We start from the raw sequence: 27,231 nt of genomic DNA on the forward strand, positions 1-27,231 counted from the left end.
GGGGGGGGTGATGGTTTGCGGCAGCTGAGGGGGGGGGTGGTGGTGTGCGGCAGCTGAGGGGGGGGGTGGTGGTGTGCGTCAGCTGAGGGGGGGGTGGTGGTGTGCGTCAGCTGAGGGGGGGGTGGTGGTGTGCGGCAGCTGAGGGGGGGGTGGTGTGCGGCAGCTGAGGGGGGGTGGTGGTGTGCGGCAGCTGAGGGGGGCGGGGTGGTGGTGTGCGGCAGCTGCAGCTGAGGGGGGGGGTGGTGGTGTGCGGCAGCTGAGGGGGGGTGGTGGTGTGCGGCAGCTGAGGGGGGGGGGGGTGGTGGTGTGCGGCAGCTGAGGGGGGGGGGGTGGTGTGCGGCAGCTATGGGGGGGGTGGTGGTGTGCGGCAGCTGAGGGGGGGGGGTGGTGGTGTGCGGCAGCTGAGGGGGGATGGCGGTGTGCGGCAGCTGATGGGGGGTGGCGGTGTGCGGCAGCTGAGGGGGGGTGGCGGTGTGCGGCAGCTGAGGGGGGGTGGCGGTGTGCGGCAGCTGAGGGGGGGTGGCGGTGTGCGGCAGCTGAGGGGGGGTGGCGGTGTGCGGCAGCTATGGGGGGGTGGCGGTGTGCGGCAGCTATGGGGGGGGGGGGGGTGGCGGTGTGCGGCAGCTGAGGGGGGGGTGGCGGTGTGCGGCAGCTGAGGGGGGTGGTGGTGTTCGGCAGCTGAGGGGGGGTGGTGTTCGGCAGCTGAGGGGGGGGGGGAGTGGTGTGCGGCAGCTGAGGGGGGGGGAGTGGTGTGCGGCAGCTAGGGGGGGGAGTGGTGTGCGGCAGCTGAGGGGGGGGAGTGGTGTGCGGCAGCTGAGGGGGGGGAGTGGTGTGCGGCAGCTGAGGGGGGTGGTGGTGTGCGGCAGCTGAGGGGGGTGGTGGTGTGCGGCAGCTGAGGGGGTGGTGGTGTGCGGCAGCTGAGGGGGGAGTGGTGTGCGGCAGCTGAGGGGGGGAGTGGTGTGCGGCAGCTGAGGGGGGGGGAGTGGTGTGCGGCAGCTGAGGGGGGGGGAGTGGTGTGCGGCAGCTGAGGGGGGTGGTGGTGTGCGGCAGCTGAGGGGGGGAGTGGTGTGCGGCAGCTGAGTGGGGAGTGGTGTGCGGCAGCTGAGGGGGGTGGTGGTGTGCGGCAGCTGAGGGGGGTGGTACTGTGCGGCAGCTGAGGGGGGTGGTACTGTGCGGCAGCTGAGGGGGGGTGGTGGTGTGCGGCAGCTGAGGGGGGTGTGGTGTGCGGCAGCTGAGGGGGGTGGCGGTGTGCGGCAGCTGAGGGGGGGTGGTGGTGTGCGGCAGCTGAGGGGGGTGGTGGTGTGCGGCAGCTGAGGGGGGGGTGGTGGTGTGTGGCAGCTGAGGGGGGGTGGTAGTGTGTGGCAGCTGAGGGGGGGGTGGTAGTGTGCGGCAGCTGAGGGGGGGTGGTAGTGTGCGGCAGCTGAGGGGGGTGGTGGTGTGCGGCAGCTGAGGGGGGTGGTGGTGTGCGGCAGCTGAGGGGGGTGGTGGTGTGCGGCAGCTGAGGGGGTGGTGGTGTGCGGCAGCTGAGGGGGGTGGTGGTGTGCGGCAGCTGAGGGGGGTGGTGGTGTGCGGCAGCTGAGGGGGGTGGTGGTGTGCGGCAGCTGCACATCCTCCTATAGTAATAGCGATGCAGTCCGGGTGATTTTTTGTTGATAAGTGGGGAGGAAAATAGCTGAAGGTTGTATTTTTATTAAAGAGCTTTGATTGTGTTGTGCGTTCACAAAAATATATATTTTGGAAAGTCTGCAGCTGCAGCTACAGCCCCTCGCATGTTTATCAAGAGGTGGAAAAAAATGCAGGTAATGCTCAACACCAGGGAATGCATGCAAAGGCTTGAAATGTAGAGTAACACTGCCACCTACAGTGTGCCCATGCAACTGCACTGCTCCAAAGAGCATGGGGGGAAAACACTAGAAAGCCAAACACTCGAACAATATTCAGTTTTAGTAAGAATTCGGGTAATATGCGTTTGAACGCAAAGAGAGCAAACCCATTTCATCCATCAAATGACAGTCATGTTATTATTATTTTATTTTTTTAAAAGATTTTTACACTGTGTGGTGCAGAAGGGTGTCGGTGGTGCAGAAGGGTGTCGGTGGGGCAGAAGGGTGTCGGTGGTGCAGAAGGGTGTCGGTGGTGCAGAAGGGTGTCGGTGGGGCAGAAGGGTGTCTATTTCAGTTCACTTTCTCCCTCCTCCTTTATTTTTAAACAGTGTGTTTTATGGCTGAAAAATTAGCCCTAAACGGAAGGTAACATCGCTGCTTAGAGGTTCACACTTTGTAACATCACTGAATATTAAAAAATGTCTAGCACACACAACTAGATGAAAACTATTTAATAAAAAAAAGATACATAAATAAAAATGCTAAAACAGTAAACTAATAAAACAACAAAATAAAAAACAAAGAACGGGGTTTGTTAAATGGTTGCATTCAGTAGTTTCGATGCTCACACAGAATACATGAATAGAGAGTGTTTTGTGACATTACAAGGTAGTGTAGACTTAAGTCAATAAATGTGTCAAGAACCGTTAAGTGCTGCACCTCATATCTCGCCCTCCCCCACCCCAGCACCTAATTAGTACTATCTGCTATTTCCAGGCTCCCATAGTCATATGTACATTGTGATGGCAACAAGAGGTTTTAAAGGAAGTTAAACAATTTCAAAAGACCTAGTAGTCAACATAGTGATGAACATTATCCAGATGCTATTTATAGACACTCAAAACCTGTTCTGTGTTTTAAGAGAATAAACCCAATTAACTTCTAAACAAGCAGACGGGTGTATAGATACTTTCATAAACGCCTCCCGGTAAGGAAATAGCGCAGACGCTGTCTTTTTCCAACAGAGGTGGTGCACAGACATTTGGGAAGAGTGATGCCATTTTCTTATCTGCAATGTTCTCACCATCTAGGAGGAAGGCGGTGTGCTGCACCATAAATTAATACTGCCAGGGTCCTACAGTTCCGGGACCCTAATAGTGTAACACCTATTACCTCTAAGTGGGATATCAAAATCAGAACTGACCATTTCATTACCTATTGATTTAGCCTTGCTGGAAGCCTGAGACAGAACAGCATCTTTGACACCCCCCCCCCCCCCCCCCCGTTATTGCCCCCTTCAGAGTACGGGGGTAAGCTCAAAAAAATAATTGTTGAATCATTTTAACACAGTTATGCCTGCGGACACTCTCCGCCTTTTAGTAATATGCTCTAGCACTCTGCCAACTACTAATAGGAAAATCATTATCTTTTCATGGAAAGGGGAGGGAACCAGTGGAGCAAACTACCAAGACACCAAAACACCACAAGAGGGCATACTGTATGCTACATTTTATCAATGGACATGAATCCTTGAGACATAAAGGGTGTATGTTTACCAACCTGTGAGTAGCTGGGTGCTGGCTCATCTTGTGATGGCATGGAGCTCTCCTCTTTCTGGGGACTGTGTGCTGGACTCTCAAATAGCTGCCTCGTCCTGTTTGATACACGTCGGGTCGCCGATTTTCCAGAATCCTCTGCCCCCTCCACTGGTCTCTGAGCACAATCGTCGTCATCATCCTCATCATCATCATCGTCGTCATCTTTCACCTCCTCTGGATCATCCTGACTGCAGCTGCCTTGGCTGTCCCCCTTCCCCCGCTCACTGCGGCGCAAGGACGGCGCTGCAAGCTGCACTGGTTCTCCGAAGTCCATCTTGCGCAAGAGCCGCCTCTGAGCTCGCTTCAAGCTTTTCTGATACACTTCTAGCTGACAAAGGATGACCTGAGTGTATGCATTTGGATCTTCCCCCTTCGGGCAGAAAGGGATGCCCCAGTAATAGTGCACAGCACTCTCGTTCTGTCTCGAACTGCCGTCCCGTACAGGATTTTGAGAGGTGGTCAGAGGAGCACTGTCTGCTGCTTCAAGCCTTGTTGTATTCCCATCACAAGAGGAGTTCTTTTCTGACACTTCTTGAGTCCGTGGTGCGCTCTCCTGCTTCAGAGGCTCACACGGGAGCAAGTTGGATATAACTGGGGCAGAGTCCTGCTGGGAGCTCTCTGAACAGTGCGAGTGCTGATCATCGATTTTCTGCACCAACCTGACAGGACTCTGGCTTGTACCAAAGAGTTTGCGGGGCACCAACCTTTGCTCACATGGGAACCTCTTTGGAAAGACAGGACTTCGAGCAAGAGCTTTGGCTGGGGACATGGGCACAAAGTCACTAGTGTCACTTAGACACAGAGATGCTACCCCACTTGTCCTTGACAAAAGATCCCCATTGTTTGGTGACAAAATTATACTGGAGCTTTCAACAATATCCTGGCTTAAGCGTGTCAAGCGTACCACAGGGCTTTTGGGTATGGCTTGTTCTGAAAAATCAGAGTGCTGGGAGAGTTCCTTACCCAGATCCTTCGAACCAATGTCCTCTTTGTTAAGTGGTTTCTCGTTGTCCATCTCTTGTACTTTCAGCCTCTCAGGTGGGTCTAGTGCTCCACAGCACTAAAAAAAAATACAAAGAAGGATTTCAATAAACCACAGAAGATATGCGGAAGAGACACACACGATTGGATACATTATTTTAACCGGTGTGTCCTAGCGACGCTCTAACCCTGCTAAATGGTTACCTTGTATTGAATTACAATACACAGAAGTGTCATCTCCGCTAAATATAAAACACTATATTAATTTACATGGTTAAAATACTGTAGCTGGTGCCGCATAAATCCTACTCCTGGATAGATTTATTTCTAGTAGATGCAAATCTAACCCCACAGATTTCCCAGGCTGGTAAACACAGTATCACATGGTCGGATCATGCTATAGTCTATCTGATCATCCACAATCTGTCACCCCAGGGGCATACACGGCAATGGCACTTAAACGAGTCCTTGCTCTGTGTCCCTGAGATCCTTATACAATTCAAGGATGACATCAGATTCTTTTTTTTGAGCCAAATTACACCCAGATATTGCTACCCAACTATTTGGGAAGCAAGTAAGGCATTCATTAGCGGATCACTTATCAAAAAAGCTGCACGCAGGAAAAGACGCAAACTTAAGTTGGCGGTCCTTTCGGCCGAGCTGCCGCAGTTGGAGGGCGCACACAAATGCAACCCGACTGATCCCATCCTTGCTGACCTGATCATTGTACGCAAGGCAAGCTCAAGACAAAACAAGCTATGTGCTGGACCGCCCAACAATTCTATGAGAAGGGCAACAAAAGTCCACATTATGCTGGCCAGTTAGCTGCATAACAAACAACCTATGCAATTCGGCTCCTTAATGGGGCTCTGACACACAAACCCACTGAGATTATAGCCCAATTTAAACATCTTACCAAGCCCTATATCACGGCAAGAAGATCGAACGGCAAAAGGTCACACCGCCACTCCTAAACTATTTCCAAAGCTTATGCCAGATCCCGAGACATAGACCATTTAACTAAATGCAACAATTTCAGAGGAAGAGGTAACCTTGACCATTAAAGACCTTAAAAATATGAAAACCCAGGCCCTAAAGGCCTCCAATGCATATTATAATAAATGTGCAGGCTCTTATACCTCATCTAGTCGCACTCTTCAACAATTTTTTTAAACCGGGAATTACTCCCTGAGTAAATGACATAGGCTAACATTGTGTGTATTTGTAAAAAAGGCAAGGATCCCCTCAACTGTGCCAGTTATGGCCCGATATCCCTTATCAACTCAGATACCAAACTAGATACCAAAATCTTAGCCAATTGGCTTAACAAATGTATGAGTCAGCTTGTCCACCACGACCTGGCATGCCACACAATGTCAGAACGATGGTTGAGCTGATCCACAAAGCCCAGATGTCAAATACCCAGTCAATGATCCTCTCTTTAGATCAGTGATTCCCAACTGGGGATCCGTGGAGCAGTCCCAGGGGTTCTGCATACGGCCGGGCCGCCCTCACTGTGACCCTTCCTGGCTTTCCCCCTCAACCTTTCCCGAGCCCACTCTCATCCTCACTCCCCCCCCCCCCACCTTCCCATTTGAGTACTGCAGTACTTCCGGTGCCTGCAGCCCTGACTGCTCTGGCCGCCGCTGCCTCCTGCCCCCAGCCCCCGCCTCATGTCCCCCGCCGGCAACCGCAGGGCAGGATGCCAGTCTCTCCTCCAGACCTAAAGTAGGCATATGGGGGGGGGGGAGAAATGCACGGGGGAGAGTGATGCGAGATGCGGGGGGGGAGAATGATGCGAGATGCAGGGGGGGAGAGTGATGCGAGATGCAGGGGGGGGAGAGTGATGCGAGATGCAGGGGGGGGAGAGTGATGCGAGATGCAGGGGGGGAGAGTGATGCGAGATGCAGGGGGGGAGAGAGTGATGCGAGATGCAGGGGGGGGAGAGTGATGCGAGATGCAGGGGGGGGAGAGTGATGCGAGATGCAGGGGGGGGGAGAGTGATGCGAGATGCAGGGGGGGGAGAGTGATGCGAGATGCAGGGGGGGGAGAGTGATGCGAGATGCAGGGGGGGGAGAGTGATGCGAGATGCAGGGGGGGGAGAGTGATGCGAGATGCAGGGGGGGAGAGTGATGCGAGATGCAGGGGGGGGAGAGTGATGCGAGATGCAGGGGGGGGAGAGTGATGCGAGATGCAGGGGGGGGGAGAGTGATGCGAGATGCAGGGGGGGGAGAGTGATGCGAGATGCAGGGGGGGGAGAGTGATGCGAGATGCAGGGGGGGAGAGTGATGCGAGATGCAGGGGGGGGAGAGTGATGCGAGATGCAGGGGGGGGAGAGTGATGCGAGATGCAGGGGGGGGGAGAGTGATGCGAGATGCAGGGGGGGGGAGAGTGATGCGAGATGCAGGGGGGGGAGAGTGATGCGAGATGCAGGGGGGGAGAGTGATGCGAGATGCAGGGGGGGGAGTGATGCGAGATGCAGGGGGGGAGAGTGATGCGAGATGCAGGGGGGGAGAGTGATGCGAGATGCAGGGGGGGAGAGTGATGCGAGATGCAGGGGGGGAGAGTGATGCGAGATGCAGGGGGGGGGAGAGTGATGCGAGATGCAGGGGGGGGGGGAGAGTGATGCGAGATGCAGGGGGGGGGGAGAGTGATGCGAGATGCAGGGGGGGGGAGAGTGATGCGAGATGCAGGGGGGGGGAGAGTGATGCGAGATGCAGGGGGGGGGGAGAGTGATGCGAGATGCAGGGGGGGGAGAGTGATGCGAGATGCAGGGGGGGGGAGAGTGATGCGAGATGCAGGGGGGGGGAGAGTGATGCGAGATGCAGGGGGGGAGAGTGATGCGAGATGCAGGGGGGGGAGAGTGATGCGAGATGCAGGGGGGGGAGAGTGATGCGAGATGCAGGGGGGGAGAGTGATGCGAGATGCAGGGGGGGAGAGTGATGCGAGATGCAGGGGGGGAGAGTGATGCGAGATGCAGGGGGGGAGAGTGATGCGAGATGCAGGGGGGAGAGTGATGCGAGATGCAGGGGGGGAGAGTGATGCGAGATGCAGGGGGGGAGAGTGATGCGAGATGCAGGGGGGGGGAGAGTGATGCGAGATGCAGGGGGGGGAGTGATGCGAGATGCAGGGGGGGAGAGTGATGCGAGATGCAGGCGGGGGAGAGTGATGCGAGCTGCAGGGGGGAGAGTGATGCGAGATGCAGGGGGGGAGAGTGATGCGAGATGCAGGGGGGGAGAGTGATGCGAGATGCAGGGGGGGAGAGTGATGCGAGATGCAGGGGGGGAGAGTGATGCGAGATGCAGGGGGGGAGAGTGATGCGAGATGCAGGGGGGGAGAGTGATGCGAGATGCAGGGGGGGAGAGTGATGCGAGATGCAGGGGGGAGAGTGATGCGAGATGCAGGGGGGAGAGTGATGCGAGATGCAGGGGGGGAGAGTGATGCGAGATGCAGGGGGGGAGAGTGATGCGAGATGCAGGGGGGGAGAGTGATGCGAGATGCAGGGGGGGAGAGTGATGCGAGATGCAGGGGGGGAGAGTGATGCGAGATGCAGGGGGGGAGAGTGATGCGAGATGCAGGGGGGGAGAGTGATGCGAGATGAAGGGGGGGAGAGTGATGCGAGATGCAGGGGGGGAGAGTGATGCGAGATGCAGGGGGGGAGAGTGATGCGAGATGCAGGGGGGAGAGTGATGCGAGCTGCAGGGGGGAGAGTGATGCGAGATGCAGGGGGGGAGAGTGATGCGAGATGCAGGGGGGGAGAGTGATGCGAGATGCAGGCGGGGAGAGTGATGCGAGATGCAGGCGGGGAGAGTGATGCGAGATGCAGGCGGGGAGAGTGATGCGAGATGCAGGCGGGGAGAGTGATGCGAGATGCAGGGGGGGAGAGTGATGCGAGATGCAGGGGGGGAGAGTGATGCGAGATGCAGGGGGGGAGAGTGATGCGAGATGCAGGGGAGGAGAGTGATGCGAGATGCAGGGGGGGAGAGTGATGCGAGATGCAGGGGGGTGAGTGATGCGAGATGCAGGGGGGGAGAGTGATGAGAGATGCAGGGGGGGGGAGAGTGATGCGAGATGCAGGGGGGGAGAGTGATGCGAGATGCAGGGGGGGAGAGTGATGCGAGATGCAGGGGGGGAGAGTGATGCGAGATGCAGGGGGGGGAGAGTGATGCGAGATGCAGGGGGGGAGAGTGATGCGAGATGCAGGGGGGGAGAGTGATGCGAGATGCAGGGGGGGAGAGTGATGCGAGATGCAGGGGGGGAGAGTGATGCGAGATGCAGGGGGGAATGAGGATGATGATGATGAGGGGTGCTGGGGGAGATATGTATTGGGGCGGTGGAGGCTTTTAAAAAATATATTGGGCGGCGAGGGTCTTTTAAAAATGTATTGGGCGGCGAGGGTCTTTTAAAAATGTATTGGGCGGCGAGGGTCTTTTTAAAATGTATTGGGCGGCTGGGGTCTTTTTAAAATGTATTGGGCGGCGAGGGTCTTTTTAAAATGTATTGGGCGGCAGGGGTCTTTTTAAAATGTATTGGGCGGCAGGGGTCTTTTTAAAATGTATGGTCAGGGGCGGGGTATTTTATTATGTATTGCGGAGTGGGGTTATATGTATTTAGGGGGTGGGGTTTTTTTGGAATGTATTTTGTGGGGGGGATTGAGTGAGTGGGGTAATTGACGGAAAGTAGGGATGAGTGAGAGGAGAGAGGGGGGGGGGAGTGAGTAAAAGAGGAAGAGTCAGACGCAGGGGAGAAATACATGCGAGGCAGGAGGGGAGGAGAGAGTGAGATGGAGGGGAGAAAAATACATGGGTAGAGTGTGGGAAATAGAGGGGGCTCGTGAGGTGTGAACTTTTGTGATTTACCCCTGTCGAACCTATGTGTCATACAAAGGAAACTTATCAAAATGTGGCGCTCTAAGTAATCAGATATAACCAATAATAATACTATAAATAGTACAGTGATACTTATACAGATATATGATGCAGCTGTGACCCAGTTGAGGTTTGCTCAGTCAATCCTCATGTAGAATAGTAGCGATGAAGTGTCCGGGAAGCGCAATATATGTAAAAAAGAATAAAATACAATGGTGATAGTGCAATATTGTTAAGGTGAAATGGATAAACTCAAATACAGATGACACTGCTCTCAATATATACTCACAAACGTGTGAGGTTATTCAGGCACATAAAGGTATCTTTTAAGGTATTGTTGTTAGTCCTTCAGTCATCAGGAGATACAGCAGTTAAAGCAGCCCCATACAGATGTACTCCCAGGAACCTTAATCAAAGATACAACTGGACATAGAGCAGACTGTATGTATAATTTATAAAGGTAAGTCAAACAAGTTTACACTCACATGGTTTCAAATAAGGGTAAGCATTTAGATCTCAATGGATCTCTCCGGCCGGGTGAATGGTGTTTCAGCTCCCCCTCTCTCGTGGCGTGCGTTCCACCGGTGCGTTCCAAACGCCGGAAGTGATGTCATCCGCTACGTCCACTTCCTGGGGTTCCGGCCGTCTCAGGGATAGAGCGTCACTCTACGCGTTTCATCACATAGGTTTCATCAGGACTCCTGATGAAACCTATGTGGTGAAACGCGTAGAGTGACGCTCTATCCCTGAGACGGCCGGAACCCCAGGAAGTGGACGTAGCGGATGACATCACTTCCGGCGTTTGGAACGCACCGGTGGAACGCACGCCACGAGAGAGGGGGAGCTGAAACACCATTCACCCGGCCGGAGAGATCCATTGAGATCTAAATGCTTACCCTTATTTGAAACCATGTGAGTGTAAACTTTGACTTACCTTTATAAATTATACATACAGTCTGCACTATGTCCAGTTGTATCTTTGATTAAGGTTCCTGGGAGTACATCTGTATGGGGCTGCTTTAACTGCTGTATCTCCTGATGACTGAAGGACTAACAACAATACCTTAAAAGATACCTTTATGTGCCTGAATAACCTCACACGTTTGTGAGTATATATTGAGAGCAGTGTCATCTGTATTTGAGTTTATCCATTTCACCTTAACAATATTGCACTATCACCATTGTATTTTATTCTTTTTTTACATATATTGCGCTTCCCGGACACTTCATCGAACCTATGTGTCAGCCAGATAGGGGATCCCCAAGATTTTTTTAAATACTTAAAGGGTTCCTCCAAACAAAAAAGTTTGGGAATCACTGCTTTAGATGCTAAAAAGCATGACAGGTTTGACTGGAACTACATTTTTGCTGTCCTGACACATGGGTTTCTCTGGCAACTTCCTTCGAGAAGTGCAGCGTCTGTATGTGTCCCATACGGATAAGGATAAAGGACCCAGGCACCTCTCCCATCGTATCTATATAGCAAATGGTTCCAGACAGGGCTGCCCATTCTGTCCCCCACTATTTGCACTATCTATTGAGCCGCTGGCAGCCCATATTAGAGAACATCCAGACATATCAGGTACCACAACAACAAAAATCGCTCTTTGTGGACAATGTCTCCAAGCCACTCACCTCGCTTCCAAACTTATTCCAAGTTCTCTCCAAATTTGGCAGTCTCTGGGTTTAAAATTAACCAATCTAAATCAGTGGCATTGAATATCAATTTACACAAAGATGTAATGAAACTACTGAAGGTTAACGTTGACTTCTCCAGGCAGGAGTACTCCCTCCCCTACTTAGGGATTAGCCTCACTATAAAACGGTGGTTACAGAGGTCCCGCACTCTCCCCCAAGGCAATTTAAATTATATGCTGGGGGACCGCACGAGGTCTCTGTGACGCCGTGGGGTCACACGACATCGCATTGCCATGGCAATTACGCAGGAGTCGAGCAGAGGGGGGGAGGGCGTGCATGGAAGGAGAGCAGGCAGGGGGGGGGGCGCAGGGAGGAAAGATTGCGCACCCCTGGTCTAGGCTAACCCTTAATAAATTGTGTTAAAGCTGGACTCATCATAATTGATATCATAGATGGCTCTCAGATCAAGTATTTCCTCATTTAAAATGAAAGAGGAAAGTTGCCGCCCTCTGAAATTTTCCTTCATAGAAGTAAAAAATGTGATTGTCTATTCACTGCTCTCGCAGCCCTTCCTCTATTACCTATTTTGAACTTCTATACAAGTCTAGATATTTAGAGCGTGGATTGATCTCACAAATATATCAAATGCTACAGAACACCGACCACGCTGATAAAGTGTCCGTACATGTTAGGGGAGGAAGAACTGGAAGTCACACTTCATATAGACTAGTGGGATACAATATGTGAAGCAGCAGCTAAAAGCTCAAAATGCACAGTTCTCAAAAGAGAACTCTTGCAAAATGCTATTCAGATGGTATCTGACCCCGGTTAGGCTACATGCCATTAATAGGGAAAGATCTCCTCTATTTTTCAGAGGATGTGGGCAAAGAGGATCTCTGGCTCACACCGTGGTCATGTTCGATAATAGCACCCCCTATGGAAGCAGATATTCACTCTGTTAGGAACGTTGCTGGGTAGGCCCCTGGCCATAGACCCCTGGTTTGCCCTTTTAGCTAGACCCCATCAAAGCCTGACCAGAAACACTTGTAAGCTTGCCTCACACATCATTCTAGCAACGAGGTGTTGTATTGCAACTATCTAATAAGCAAGAGGTCCAGGATATCAGTGTAATTAAAAGTAGGATCTAGTAGAGGGGTGCGCAAACTGGGGGGCAGGGGATTTGTCTGGGGGAGCGTGGGCGGTTGCAGAGGTCCCGCGCTCTTCCCCCAGGCATTTAAATTAAATGCCGGGGGATCGCGTGAGGCCTCTGCAACAAGAAAACTTACTGGGAATCAGACGTTGTGACGCATCTCCATGACAATGCGGCTTCAAATGACGCCGCGGGACACGTGATCTGACGTCACGAGACGTGGAGCGTCATCCGACACGGCTGCAGGTAGATGGAGGGGACGCGAATCCGGAGCAGGCCAGACAGGGGGGCGCAGCAGAAAAAGTTTGCGCTCCCCTGGTCTACTACAGTCTCATTATGGAAAGAATCATGGGATTCCTGAGGGAGTGAACCCAGACATTCAAAATCAGTAATAAACCATGGTTTATTGCTAAGAGGGGTGGGAGACCTGATTCTAGTGGATTTGTTGATGTGAAGTGTGGTGGGGGGTGAGCAACAACTATGCAAACTTTGGCCAATGATTCACTATACTGTACAAGATGTAAGGAAGCTATATAGGTGGGCGGATGGGCCTAGAAATTGTTATTTTAGTTTCTTCATTGTGCTTTTCTGCCACCTTCACACCCCATTGTTTTGGGCACATTATAAATGATAATTATATTACTTGCATTCTAAATTATTAGCATTTATTTACCAGCAGCCACAGTAGAATGGAGGAGTGAAAGACTAACAAACCATACATGAAATATTACAACATTCACATATAAAGGAACAGGTAACATGGTTGTAAATCACAAACTATGTTTCATAGATGGAAAATTGTCACTATTAGTTTTAGGCATGTGTGCAAACACTTATAATCAGTGTTTTTAACCAGGGTTCCCAGGAACCCTTGGGTTCCCCAGACATCCCTAAAGGGTTCCCTGTAATGTTCAGGTCATTTTAAAATGGTTACCAGAGTATTGTAATTTAACCACTCATCCTTGTATGAATTTTTTTTTTGTAAATTGTCATAATAATAGGGTGCATGGGGATAATAAAGGAGCACACAAAAAATATATCCAAGAAGGATAAAAAGATTCCTCTTATTGCACTCTCTATTATATCATTCAAGCAAAACCAATGTGCTTATTTTTTGCCATAAAGGCTCTAAAATCGGTACAGACTATTAAAACCAAAAAATTTTTTAAAAATTTATTACATCAAGAATATGTGACTGTGAAATATATACAGTGATAAAGGTTTAAAATGTCCTCTTACAAGGCGTTGAGTGGTAGGAGACTCTATATTTATGTTTCAGACTTAAAACACATTAATATGTGTGTCTGTTTATTGAAACCACTGTCAGCTCAGTATAATTTCAAATAATGTATATGAATATAAAACGGCTCTGTATACTGTAAATATTTGTTTAGTACCATATAGTTTTGTGCATTTCTCACTAGTTAATGGAAAAGTACATATATGTGTAACATAGAAGATATTCTAGTCCTTTAATGATTATATATATATATATATATATATATATATATATATATATATATATATATATATTACACACACACACACACACACATACCACGGTTTAAGGACACTCACTTTAAGTACACTCGCGAGTGAGTACATCTCGCTCAATAGGCAAACGGTAGCTCACGCATGCGCCTGTCATCACGTCCTGAACAGCAATACCGGCGCCATACCTGTACCGAAGCTGTGTGCAAGCGGGGAGACTATAGAGCATGTTACAAATGCGTTATTTATATCAGTTATGCTTGTATATGACGATTGCAGTACAGTACATGCATCGATAAGTGGGGGAAATATTCTGGTGGCCACCGGATGCGGTAGTACAGAGCACAGCGAACGACAGGACTCCACAGGACAGCAGTGATGAAGATTAAAAAGTTTTCTTTATTAGCACGTCATGGTGCAGACAGGTGCAGACAGGTATGGGTGCAAGATCTCCTCCTCTTACGCGTTTCACGCCTGTGTTTGGCGCTTCGTCAGAGAGTGAGTGTAGATGTGCTGTGTTCCCCCTCTTATACCACACTGATTGCCTGTAATAGCCTTCAGCCGCCATAACCAGAATATCTACTTTACCCAGCAGAAGCACGCATATTCAGGAGAAAAACGGGCATGGTTCACGTGAGTCTTTTGCATTATTGCATTACTGGGAGGTACTATACAGGTGATTTTAGGCGGTCTGAGACTGTGTCCTTATTGGGAGTGATGTGGTAGGGTTTATATATCTCTGCTCACAACACTCACCAGGGCTATACATATACATGTTTCTTATATATACGCCCACCTGTATACCCCAGCACTCACTCGTGTATATAACCTACCGTTGATTAACGCTCTTCAATCAAGATTGTTTATACATTGCCATCAAACCTGGTCATTTGTAGCACTATACTAGAACATTGTTCTTTTACACTACAGATAAGTGGGGGCAAGGTAGTGCTTCACTTTAAGTACATTTTCGCTTTACATACATGCTCCGGTCCCATTGCGTACGTTAATGCGCGGGGGGGGGGGGTGGGGGGTGGGGGTGTGGGTGTGTGTGTGTGTGTGTGTGTGTGTGTGTGTGTGTGTGTGTGTGTATATATATATAGATAGATAGATAGATAGATAGATAGCTAAATTTAGCATCCGAATCAAGTATAAACAATATCCATAGATACATTCAAAGACCATTTGACACAATTCAAAATATGTACACAATATCCTTATACAGTAGTAAGGTGTATCCATACGTGATCTAATAGTATCCTTTTGTTTCAATGAGACCAACTAAATCTACAAAGATGGTAGATAATACAGTTATATAGTGTATTTATTAGTGTCTGGCTAAAAAAATATAATAGTAAGCCCCACTAGATGTATTCATGCGGCAGTATAGCTCTGAACACTTATGGTCTCAGCGGACCTAGAGTGCACAAAAACCAAGTGAATAACACTTAAAGGTCACGGCGGACCTATAAATATAGTAACCCAGATCAGATTCAAATCAAAGGTCACAGCGGACCGCAATTGCATATTATTCAGGGCTTGCTATATCATAGGCACGATATGCAGTTTCCCAAAAGTGTAGAGTATGGTGTCGTAGCAGCAGTATATTGGCCGTGTTCCTGGAACCGAGGTGTCGCCCCCTGTGACGTCGGACTCAACGTATGACGCGTTTCGCGTGTTAGACACGCTTCTTCAGATGGGAGGAGTCTAACCTACCGATCTAGTTGCCTGGCTTATATACCCTCAATGACTGGGGGTATATCACTCTGTTCTCCAATCAGGACAGGTTTTAAGAAGAAATGGGTTGTAAATTTGTTTAATTCTTTTGGGAATTCATAGCTTAATATATATCACGTTTATAAGTAGAATAGTATACAGGTATGTAGTAAAATGCTGTTTTTAATCTTTTTATCTTTTCATTTCAGATCGCATGTCCCTATATGGAGAGGTACTTCCATACATAGGGAGCTGAACGGGAGAGTGGAACTAGGGAATATTGTACACATGGGAATTTTCAGAGATAATATTGGCATTCAAATCGAAATAAATAGGAGTAAAAATAATTATAGGGTGATAGATATTCATGTGTACAGTGAATGTAGGAGTGATACTATCTAACTTGATTCGCCCCTAATGGTCAATGCGAACCAGACTAAATTAATATATTTCAATTCTATCTATAATTTTGACAAAATTATTAAAGTGTTAAGTGATTCTAATATTGTGTTAAATCTCATTTCTCTTAAACTAATTCTAATTAATAAGTGAATTAAGTGATTTAAGGCAAGTATATTCTAACAATATTATATTAGTGTAAACTATCTATATCCTATAATAAAAACAAAACAAAACATTTTCTATATATAGGATATTCAATAATAGTATAATATTTTATGTTTATTTTGTATTTAAAAAAATAATAATTGATACATGATTTTCAATGTTTAGAAGTATGCTGAAAAACCTTCATTTAAACCATCTGGACTCTGTGTTTGTAATTGGAATATCCATCGACATTCTCTCTGTAGGAGACGTCTATCCCAGGCTCCTCCTCTTGGGCCTGGTGCCACATGTTCAATTCCAGTGAATTGAAGTGTTTGTATGTCTCCCTGATGTATTTCATTCACATGTTTGGCCACCGGTTTATCTCGGGTGTTTCGAATGTCTCCCATGTGTTCCAATATTCTCGTTTTGAGATGTCTTACCTACATACATTTTACCACATTTACATGTGATTAAATATATTACTCTCATTGTTTGACAGTTAATGAAGTTCTTGATTCTGTAAGTTTTTGATTTCATAGAATCAGTAAAAGTTGTAGTTTTGGTCATAAGATTACATGCTTTACATCGAGCAAATGGATAAGACCCTACAGGTTTGTCCCCCATCCATGTTTTAGAAGATTGTACTTGGAAGTGACTATGCACCAATGTGTCTCTAAGGTTTTTGGCTCTACTGTAACCTTTTGTGGTTGATCTTTTAACATCATTCTTAGATCTGGATCTTCTAGGAGAATATCCCAATGTTTATTAAGGATTTTTTTAACTTGATAAGATTGATCTGAAAAAGTACTGATAAATCTTATATTATGATCAGTCTGAGTTTTTTTATTAATTAGAAGTTTAGATCTATCCATTTGTAGCTCTTTGTAGTACGCTTTTCGTATTTTGTTCTTTGTGTATCCCCTTGTTTGAAATCTATTTTGCATATCTATAGCTTGCTTTTTATATTCAGCTATTGTTGAGCAGTTTCGACGTAATCGTTGAAATTGTCCTATAGGAATATTCTCGATGATGTGTTTTGGGTGGTGGCTTTCCGCTAATAATAGAGTATTAGTTGCGGTTGGTTTTCGATATATACTTGTATGTATCTCTCCTCTTTCGGATTTAAAGATGGTAATGTCCAGAAACTCTATTTTATCTCTACTTATTTGATAAGTAAGTTTGAGATTATGTTCATTGGTGTTTAGTAATTGGATAAATTCTTGGAGGAGTTTTTCTGTGCCATCCCACACCAATAACACATCATCGATGTATCTAAGCCATTTAATGATATGTATAGTATATCTTTCAAGTTCCTCCATGAAGACCACTGCTTCCTCCCACCAGCCCAGATATAAATAAGCATAGGTAGGAGCGCAAGTGGTCCCCATGGCTGTACCCTGTATCTGTAGGTACATGATCTTATTGAATAGGAAATAGTTATGGCTCAATACAAAGTCAAGAAGTTGTAGGACAAGTTCATTGTGTAACTTTGAATTTCCATCTCTCGCTTTGAGAAAATGTTTAACTGCTCTAATACCGTATTCATGGGGTTTTATATTCATATACATTATTTGAAATTATACTGAGCTGACAGAGTGGTTTCAATAAACAGACACACATATGAATGTGTTTTAAGTCTGAAACAAAGAGAGTCTCCTACCACTCAACCCCTTGTGAGAGGACCTTTTAAACCTTTATCACTGTATATATTTCACAGTCACATATTAAGATTCTTGATGTAATAAAAAAAAATATTTTCCTTTTAAAATTGTACCAAATACAGGAAAATGTACAATGTATCTGATCTCAGAGGCGCTATTAGCGGGGATTGGGTTCCTCAGAATTCCACAGGGGTCCTTGACCCAAAAAAGGTTGGAAACCACTGGCTTATATGATGCCTGCACTATCTGGATGTAATATGTCTGCCATTTTGCATGAGCGTTATTAAACCCATACTCACAGATTGTAATTGGCAAATGTGTGTCAGTATTTACTTGTGCATAAGATATTTTGCACAAGTCAGTGATTTTCCACTGATTTAGGAAATTGTTTTGTATTGTATATCAGTCTGATAGGACTTTAGTGGATCGTGAATCAATACAAGTTACCAACTAGGATCAGACCATCTGTACAAAACATCAGCTTTGACACCTGGAATGGTTATGGCCTTTCAGAAACTGCTCTGATAAAATCATATGGCCACGTGCTCAGAAATGTGTAATTTGCTTGGATAAACATTATTAAAGCGTATAAAGACTTTTAAACTCTAAGAAGAGCAACTGAATATACTGCTTACCATGTGAAGTAAAATCTATGTATGATGGTACAAAATTGTCTTTTTGTCTACAGGTCTTCTTACAAACAAACATGCTGATGTTCTGGCCTATATAATTGTCCAAGTGGGTAGATAACGGCACATTTGAGATGCCCGACCAATATATATGTAAGAGACACCCCTCTTTCACTTACACCCCCCCCCCCCCAGTACCCCTTTCCTTGGGTGAGATCCGGGGACTCTGCAGCCCCCTCCTCCAGGTCCCTATTTCGGACAGCCAGAAGTTGGATAACGGCACCGACAGGAGGAGGGAGAGTATGGCAGACAGTGACCGCCAGGCTGATGCATGGAGAGCCGCAGCACCGGCCCACCGCAACCTATTGGGTCCCCGGACCTAGGGGTCCCCAAGACATGTGCCCAGTGAGCAATCCGGCACCGACTAATCTACTAATTTGCTATATAAAAATAGCACAGCTCTACGGTAGCTTTGTACCACAAAAAAATTAAAAATAAAAACATCATCATTGTGGGTGACATGAGTAGAAATGTTGATTGGATAGGTTTTGCACGACACTAAGCCATCCTGAATAGCAACAATGTCACCATACAATGCCAAAGGTCCCATATCAACCTGATACATTAACAACAGACCCTATTGGTACCAGTGACTATAGTTAGATCAGTGGGCCATTCAATGCTATTTTCTTGCTATGCTGTTCTATACTGATAAGGGGGATGGTATATATGAACCAATGGTTCCATGTGATGCAGCAACACGTGGGAAAAAGGATGATAGTGTCGCTCAACATTAAGAGGGAAAAGTGCAACCATTTTGTCTATGCGTTGCAGTGATTCAGGAGTTGGGAGATACACAAGTCCTTCTGTATATCTATGACAGACTCCAGAAGCTGCTGACCCATCCTATCTCATTGTCAGGATGTTATGCAGAAACGTTTAAAGGTCTGGAAAATATTTACATGCAGACTCTCCTCGATGGCCTTTTTCAGGAGCGCCTCTTCTTCTTCTTGACTATAGTTCACATGGTTGGCTTCCTGCTCACTCATCTTCACAGCTAGTGCCAGCTGTTCCTCCTCGGTCATATCTAGGAACAAGAATGAAAAATCCCATCAACGTGTTCACAGCTGAAGTCTCCTGAGGAGGGGGCACGGGCATTCACAATTCCAAACACAAAACTAATAAGATCTCCTTTCCACCTTATTGCTCAACTTAAAAATACTTCATGCTATAAAAAGAACATGCTTCAATGCAACTATGGAGGCATCTCGAAATCAACCTCAGACACTTTCCAAACAAACATTGATGGAAAGTTTAAATTATTGACGCAGAATTCTTAAAGCTGCAGTTCTTGCAATATCCTACGTGGCTTTTTTTATTTAATAAATCAGTTCTGTACTATGAGAAAATACTTGTAGCATTTATATATATTAAAAAAAAAATAGATTAGACATTTTTAATGTAACAAGAATTTTTGTTTCTATAGCAACCATTTACAAAGTCACATCCCCTTCCTCTTCTGAAACAGGCTCTGGCTTTTGAGCCTTGCCCTCTCTCTAGCAGCGCACCAATTGTATCTTGTGCCTCTGCCTGGTCACATGATCTTCCTCACAGAACTTTTCATCTTGAGTAATCTTCTGCAGCCCTATGGCTGCGGCCCCGCGTGACGTCACCAGCAGGTTCGCCCTCATTGGCTGAAACGCTGGGGGCGTGGCCTAGCACTCCGTCGCGACTCCTGATCTCAATTTTCTTGAGAGCAGGAGTTTGTCGGTGCAGCGCGGCGGCCCCCCCTTGCAGCGGGCCTGGCCCCATTGTTGGGCGGCTCTTGTCCCAGCAGCGTCCGCCACAATGGGCGCTGCAGTAGCCAGCGGGACCTGGCCCTACACTGATATAAAAAACCCTGAGCCGAATCTTCAGCGATTGATTACATCACTTGTCAGTGTGCAGATTGTATTGATGCACATATATAATTGTTTTGTTTTGCGGCAGTCTAACATCAGCTTTAAATCTCACGACAAAAATGTACTATACGTCTTATTAATGAGTAGTTTCAGGACCGTCTAAAATTACACCAATCCAATTATTATGCATATTTGGATCAACATCTAGATATATATTTTTTTTTTTAATCTTCTTTTCATTAAGACAGTCCCAGATCCTGCAGTAGTTCACACAGGAAGTCTTGCGGTTTCTTCTCATTTCCTTCACCACTCTAGGCAGCAGAGCGCAGCTTTCTATACTGACAGCTAAGTGCTCTTAGTCTGAGCTTCTCAAATAAGGTTGTTTGAAGCATCCATTACAATTTAGGTTAAAGCAACAAAACACCTTCTACTACGTGTTGTTTTTTTTTTCTTTTTCTTTCTGGGATTGAAGCAGGGGGTCTCTGGAGCTGAACTCCATTCAATTCAGCTCCGGGGATCCCTTGGTTCAAGAGATACCAGCTAACCCCCCTACAGGAGGTAAGTATCTGTGGTGTTTAAATATCCAGGTCACAGCTTCCTATTGGCTCGTGTGACATTTAAACGCCGCCATTTCGTTAGGCACACAAGTTGCCTAGCTGCAGAGGTACCGGAACCCGTGCGGAGCTGGGGTTAATGGGGTTCGGTTCCAGAGACCCCTGCTTTAAACCTAGAAAAAAACAACAAAAAAAGACATAGTACAAGTGTTTTGCTGCTTTGAAGAGGCAATACAAAAAAGACCCCTAATAATGTGCACTTTCGCAAAGTATATGTACTTGGAAAAAGCGGACTCTGTAATCCCAGCGCATAATGCTCTGATCTGACGATTGCAAGGGATTGTTGCCATGAGGCTCCCAATGACTATTTATAAGAAAAACAATAACATTTTATTCATGTATTAATTGGTATGTGTGAGCTGGATTCTACTACTATCAATAGCTACAGATTTTAAAATGTATTAATTGGCATGTCTCCTTCAATCAATTTGCAAGATCCTAAAATTTAATTAACAATTTGGTGTCTGAGTTTAGGCAGACCCCTCCCTTAATTGTTAGTCAATGTGACTGTGTTTTAGAATACTTAAGGCAGGATACCTTGGCTGTGAGCCATATGGCTGTGTAACATTTAAGTGTGTGGAGTGTTTGGAGTTAATCTTGCAGGTGAAGATTGGAGGAAGATCTGGACTCTGAACAACAACTTTACAACTGTGAGAACTTTACTTTCTAAAAGCTGTGATTATTTATCCTCCAATAACTGGGAAGTCTCTCCTCCGGTATCTCACTATGCCCTCCTTATTGCATTTTCTGTTTACTGTTTCCTCACTCCTTGGTGAATGTCCCTGTTCTATCCAACTTCCCCACTCCACCATTATTTATACACCTCTCTCCCAACAACCCTCAATAAAAATCACCCCCACAAATCCTCTATTCACACCCTCTATCTACTCCTTCCAGCTGCTGGGGATCTCCCCTAAGCCTGAAGCCAGACTTACACACCTGATCTCACCCACAGCTCCCTGCCATCTCTTCCCCTGTAAATGGTGTTAACCTTTTCATTTAACACTGACTAACCTTAAAACTTGCCCCACAAATCAAGCATCCCAATAGCCTGCACTCATGGCTATTGTCCCACAGTCACATTTACCACCCATTGTGGCCAAGCACACCCATCTACAGCACTTATACCCTCACCTGCTGTCTCTGTAAGTTTCCCCTCAAACCTCTTAGAATGTAAGCTCTTCGGGGCAGGGATTTCCTTTCCCATTGTCTGATTTTTGCTGCACTTATTGTATTCTAATTCCCTATACTGTATTCTTTGTGAAGCGCTGAGTACCCTTTTGGCGCTATATAAATAAAGACATACAACACACACACACACACACACACACACACACACACACACACTTCAGGTGGGAATTAATGCAATTTTTAACAGGTGTTTTCCAAACCTCAAACCCTCACCATGCAAACATGAGCCAGAGAAGACACGTTAATTATATTTTCATTTGTTTTACACATATGTAGTTAAAGCAATTAAGTACTGTACACACACAAACTCAGTTTGCCATTTTGCACAGCAAAGTACAGGCATACCCCGCATTAACATACGCAATGGGACCGGAGCATGTATGTAAAGCGAAAATGTACTTAAAGTGAAGCACTACCTTTTCCCACTTATTGATGCATGTACTGTACTGCAATCGTCATATACGTGCATAACTGATGTAAATAACGCATGTGTAACAGGCTCTATAGTCTCCCCACTTGCGCACAGCTTCGGTACAAGTAGGGAGCCGGTATTGCTATTCAGGACATGATGACAGGCGCATGCGTGAGCTGCCGTTTGCCTATTGGGCGATATGTACTTACTCGCGAGTGTACTTAAAGTGAGTGTACTTAAAGCGGGGTATGCCTGTAATTAGCTTATAGCTTTCAAAAGAAGCCTAGTTCACAGTACGGTATTGGCTTCTTCTGCCTAAAAATAAACCACGACCACAAGAGACCCTAGCTAATCGATAATTATATTCAATCATTGATTTTTTTACATTTGTTATTTATGTAAATTTAAAGACGTTCAGGTGAATATTGTCCAGTCTGCAATTTTCAGTAAATGAATAGCTCTTCTTATATTTATTTTTGGGCCTAATGGATTATAACCTCACTGCCAGTAGTGCAAAAGTATATTTAAAATGTAAGTATGGGGGGTTCTTTTTGACATAACAAAAAATAATGCCGCTCTCCGCCTATGAAAGATATTGTAGAGGATAGGGTGCATACAGGATATGAACATACATGTATAGAGGGGGATGGGGTACAAAGAGAGTAACCCAGCAAGAACCTATTTGCACTCGTTTATCTCAAATAAATGGTTAGGAATAATTTAATCCTTGGGTGGAGCCCATACACCATTTAATAATACATTTAAAACATTTTATTAACATCTATGCAAAGACACTTAACAACTAATGGTTAAAAATGATCAGGGGGTAGGTGGGGACAGAGGATAGCGTATATGGTGCCTCCTGTGTGTATATATACTAGTATCACACAGGTATTTCTCTAGCACCAATGGATCGGTCTGATCGATATACTGCTTTATCTATTCCCTAAGTGGGTTGTGTATGGCAGCTTAATACATATACTGCACAAAAAAACACTCGACCTGCTTCACAACGCATCAATCAGTGCTCTGTAACACGTGTGTATGAATATGAGTATAACACTAAGTGCAATGTATATAGTGAACAACCCTATTTAGGTGAGGGCTCAAAATAGGCTCGATCGCACACAGGTACAGCTTAACAACGTATCCCACCTGGTCAAAATACAGTCTGCTGCAGCATGCATATAGAGTACACACAGTGTACAATTATGTCCCTTAGTATAATATGGGACCGTGAAAACAGACCGATTTCAGCGGATATAGGCAGCTAGCTGCGTCATCCAGGATATGCAATATACACCCCAATCTTAATAATAGCCTATTTTAGGCTCGATCGCCAACTTGCGATCCTGCTGGGGAGAAGGCATACAACCTGGTCTTTCCGTCTCTCAGCTACCACTCCGACACCGCGCCACCTGATGACGTCATAGTGGTGACATCTAAAAACTAAACCGACGTACGTTTCGCGCCGCCTGGCGCTTTCTCAAGGTAATGCAGGCACTGCTTGAGCGTCATTTACTCTGTGTTTTATCTAGGTTGGCTGGGGGTGCGTCTTTCTAAACAGCCAATCATTATCGGCGAGGAAGCATGACGCGGGCATATAGAAACCCGCCCATTATTAGTTTGGCAGATGTGATGCTCTTAATGCCCTATTAAACAAGGGGATATTCCTTAAATGTGGTCCAGTTAGTATATCATAACAATGAACCTCATAGGTGTAAGTACACCCATGTGATAGTGTTAACAGAAATGGTATGCCATGGATTCAGCTGTATGATTGTGTGCAACATGCACAGGTGATACAATGATTAAGGGCCATGATGTGATGGATCAACATTGCGGATGGAGGATCCTAATACATATATATCTATGCATATACCCATGTATATACACATATATACATGCGTATATACACGTGTATACGTAGATGTCCATGTGTGGCGTAGGATTGTGTGGTCCTTAAATCGGCCGCCTCTAGTAGTCAAAACGACCAAAGGGAGTTTTAGAAACTCCGACTGTATACCCAGAGCCCCCAAATCAGAAGCGAACGTGTGCACCATTATGTGCGTGTATTTCCCAGAACCCCAAGATGTAAAAGTACATTAGTATTCTGGTATATACCCAGAACATGTATACCTGGGGGATAGAGATGTATTTAGCTATAGAAACGGAGTATAGATGTACCCCTCATTAAGTCCGTTTGGCTGGAGGGTCTGGAGGGTGAATATGTATTGACATTCGCGTTGTAGTAGACGCTTATCCCAATTACCTTTCCGTGGGCCCCATGGGAGATGTTCAATCCCACAAAACGTTAAATATTTTGGGTCCCCATTGTGGAGTTCATTGATGTGGCGTGCAACCGGGGTATCAACAGTATTTCTTATTGTCCCCAGATGTTCAAGGACCCTCACTTTCAGGGCCCTGTGGGTTTTCCCTACGTACCGCATGCCACATCTACAGGTGATAAGATATATAACTCCCACTGTAAGGCAATTGATAAAGCTTTTGATAGTATGATCTGTTGTGTCTACCTTGCCGGGGATGCTCTTCGTAGCCCCCATATAGGGACAGGCTCGGCAGCGACCACAAGGGTATGATCCCACTGGTCTCCTGTCGCCAACCATGTACGGGGATTGTGGTTTGGTAGTGGCTATGTACTAACCTATCTTTAAAGGTTCCTTGCCCTCCTGCAGGTCATTGTCGGTCTGTCTTGCAGTACATGCCTCAAAATCAGGGTCATTCATCAAGACATGCCAGTGTTTTCCAAAAATGCCCCTCAAATCATTCCACTGTTTATTAAAATTGCCAATAAACAGAGGTGTGGGGGTCCCCGATATCGTCAGGAGGAGGTGTGGGGGTCCCCGATATCGTCAGGTATTATCTCGCAGCACAACTGAAGCAGGCCATAGTTTGGAATTTCGACCCGGCCTCAGCCTGTTGGCTCGCAATAGAGTCTCATTACGCGCGCCCCCACTCCCTCCAAGCGGCTTTATGATGCAGATTATTTTTAACGTTTTATGAACGGTTTATTTTTCTGTACAAATAAATAAGCCCTCCACTGCGCAAAGATAGCACAATAACACTTATTCTTATTGTGGTATTGCAAATCAACACAATGATCTGTGCTTGCTAAATATGTAAGTGGTCACTTGGTGGCTTCAGCAACAGATACATTGCTGTAAAATGGGACTAAAGTGTCAAGTTATAACCAGAAGGTTGCGAGTGCAGTCCCATTAGCACAACGGAGAGGTGCATGACACAGCCATACTTACTACAGCAAACAGCATATTTTTTTTCTCCCAGTTTCAGACACAAGCTTCTGCAGTCACTAGTTTTGCTGCTTGAACGGTGTCGCACATCCTGATCCTGTCATCAATACTAAATGGGGCACCTATCTGCAGTCTGCTAAAGCAGGGGTTCACAAACTCTTCTCCCTGCGGCCCCCTGCCTGCACTGACATTCATGAACAGATCCAGCAGAAATCAATGTCAAGATGAGAGAGAGAGAGAGAGAGAGAGAGAGAGAGAGAGAGAGAGAGAGAGGAGAGGAGAGAGAGAGAGAGAGGAGAGAGGAGAGAGGAGAGAGAGAGGAGAGAGAGAGAGAGGAGAGAGAGAGAGAGAGAGAGGAGAGAGAGAGAGAGAGAGAGAGAGAGAGAGAGAGAGAGAGGGAGAGAGAGAGGAGAGAGGAGAGAAGAGAGAAGAGAGAAGAGAGAAGAGAGAAGAGAGAAGAGAGAGAGAGAGAGAGAGAGAGAGAGAGAGAGAGAGAGAGAGAGAGAGAGAGAGAGAGAGAGAGAGAGAGAGAGAGAGAGAGGAGAGAGAGAGAGAGGAGAGAGAGAGAGAGGAGAGAGAGAGAGAGAGAGGAGAGAGAGAGAGAGGAGAGAGGGATTCCGAGACGTTCCAGCTCTGGAAATCTTTAACAGGCTCAAAACTCACCCTTTTACCAAGGCATTTGAGGAGCAAACCACAACCTATCTAGCATTTTTATTCCAGTATAGTTCTATTTTATATTCTGTTCATCCTAATTTTTTTATCTTGTGATTTTTTATCGCTTTAAAATGTGTTACTTTTATTTATTATTAACTGTCCGCTTTAAATGTGTGAATCACTTTAAGTCCCATTGGGAAAAAAGCGCTATACAAAACAAAGTTATTGTTATTAAGTATGCAAACCAGGGGTCTCCCAGGTTTAAAACTTCCGGGGTAATATACCAGCAGAGCACTTCTGAGCGAGTATGGAAATAAAATCCTGTTTATAGGAAGAAGACATTTGCCCTTATCCAAGATGACTACAGGCCAGCCTTCTACTCGCTATTCAATCAGTAAAAGCAAGGCGATTATCTGCCTTACCTATTGGCAACTGTCCCAACATGTCACATCACCGCCGGACCATGACTTACGTGCAATTCCCTTTTTTTCTACAGTTCTCCTTCGCTCCAGTGCAAGTTTGTTTCTTTTTTTCGGCAAGCCATTTTCCTCCTTCGCATCCTTTTTCCAAGAAAAAAGTAAAGAAAAACAACTTTACCCAACACTCCATTTTCAGTTCTAGTACTGATCACTGCCATGCCTCCTCCAACATTTATATTTGCTCTAACCTCACTTCTTTTTAAACTACACATTTTTCTACCACTCTGATTATGTCTAACTCCATTTATATTTTTCCATCTCTCCTACCTTCTCCACTTATCAGTTCACATGACCTCCTTCCCCATCTATGCCCTCTGACATTACACAGCAATACCCCCTACAGTAAAACACGCCCCTACAAATTCTCCGCACACATCTGCTTTCTTTCCATACTTATATTTGCTTCTGGGGATGTCTCCCAATCCTGGTCCCCGGTCTGATTTCTACATGCTCTCGTCCTCGCCTACCACATACTTCTACTCCTCGTGGTGTAAAATGTAAAAATTCACACCCGTCCCCTCCTCTCTCCTTTTCTCCTGTGCCCTTTGGAATGCCCACTCCCTTTCTAACAAGTTCCTCTCTAAACACAACTCTTTTTCTCTGC

At 46.4% G+C, this 27,231-nt stretch overlaps 1 protein-coding gene across 12 annotated transcripts in view; it reads right to left on the bottom strand.

The window, feature by feature from the left end:
• The window catches only part of UIMC1 (ubiquitin interaction motif containing 1), a 94,283-nt gene that overhangs the window by 53,570 nt on the left and 13,482 nt on the right, over positions 1-27,231 (bottom strand). For 11 of the 12 annotated variants that reach the window (XR_012801725.1, XR_012801726.1, XR_012801724.1 and 8 more), the window contains 3 exons: positions 26,621-26,708; positions 19,067-19,191; positions 3,384-4,481 (listed from right to left, as the gene is read on the bottom strand). Coding sequence is in view for 8 of the 12 variants with exons in the window: in XM_075600801.1 (XP_075456916.1) it covers positions 3,384-4,481; positions 19,067-19,191; positions 26,621-26,708 (1,311 nt within the window). In the remaining 4 variants the exon portion in view is untranslated. The remainder of the gene's footprint in view (positions 1-3,383; positions 4,482-19,066; positions 19,192-26,620; positions 26,709-27,231) is intronic. The other variant, XM_075600807.1, reaches the window with a different exon arrangement.

This window comes from Ascaphus truei, chromosome 5 (genome assembly GCF_040206685.1).
Source record: "Ascaphus truei isolate aAscTru1 chromosome 5, aAscTru1.hap1, whole genome shotgun sequence".
NCBI lineage: Eukaryota > Metazoa > Chordata > Amphibia > Anura > Ascaphidae > Ascaphus > Ascaphus truei.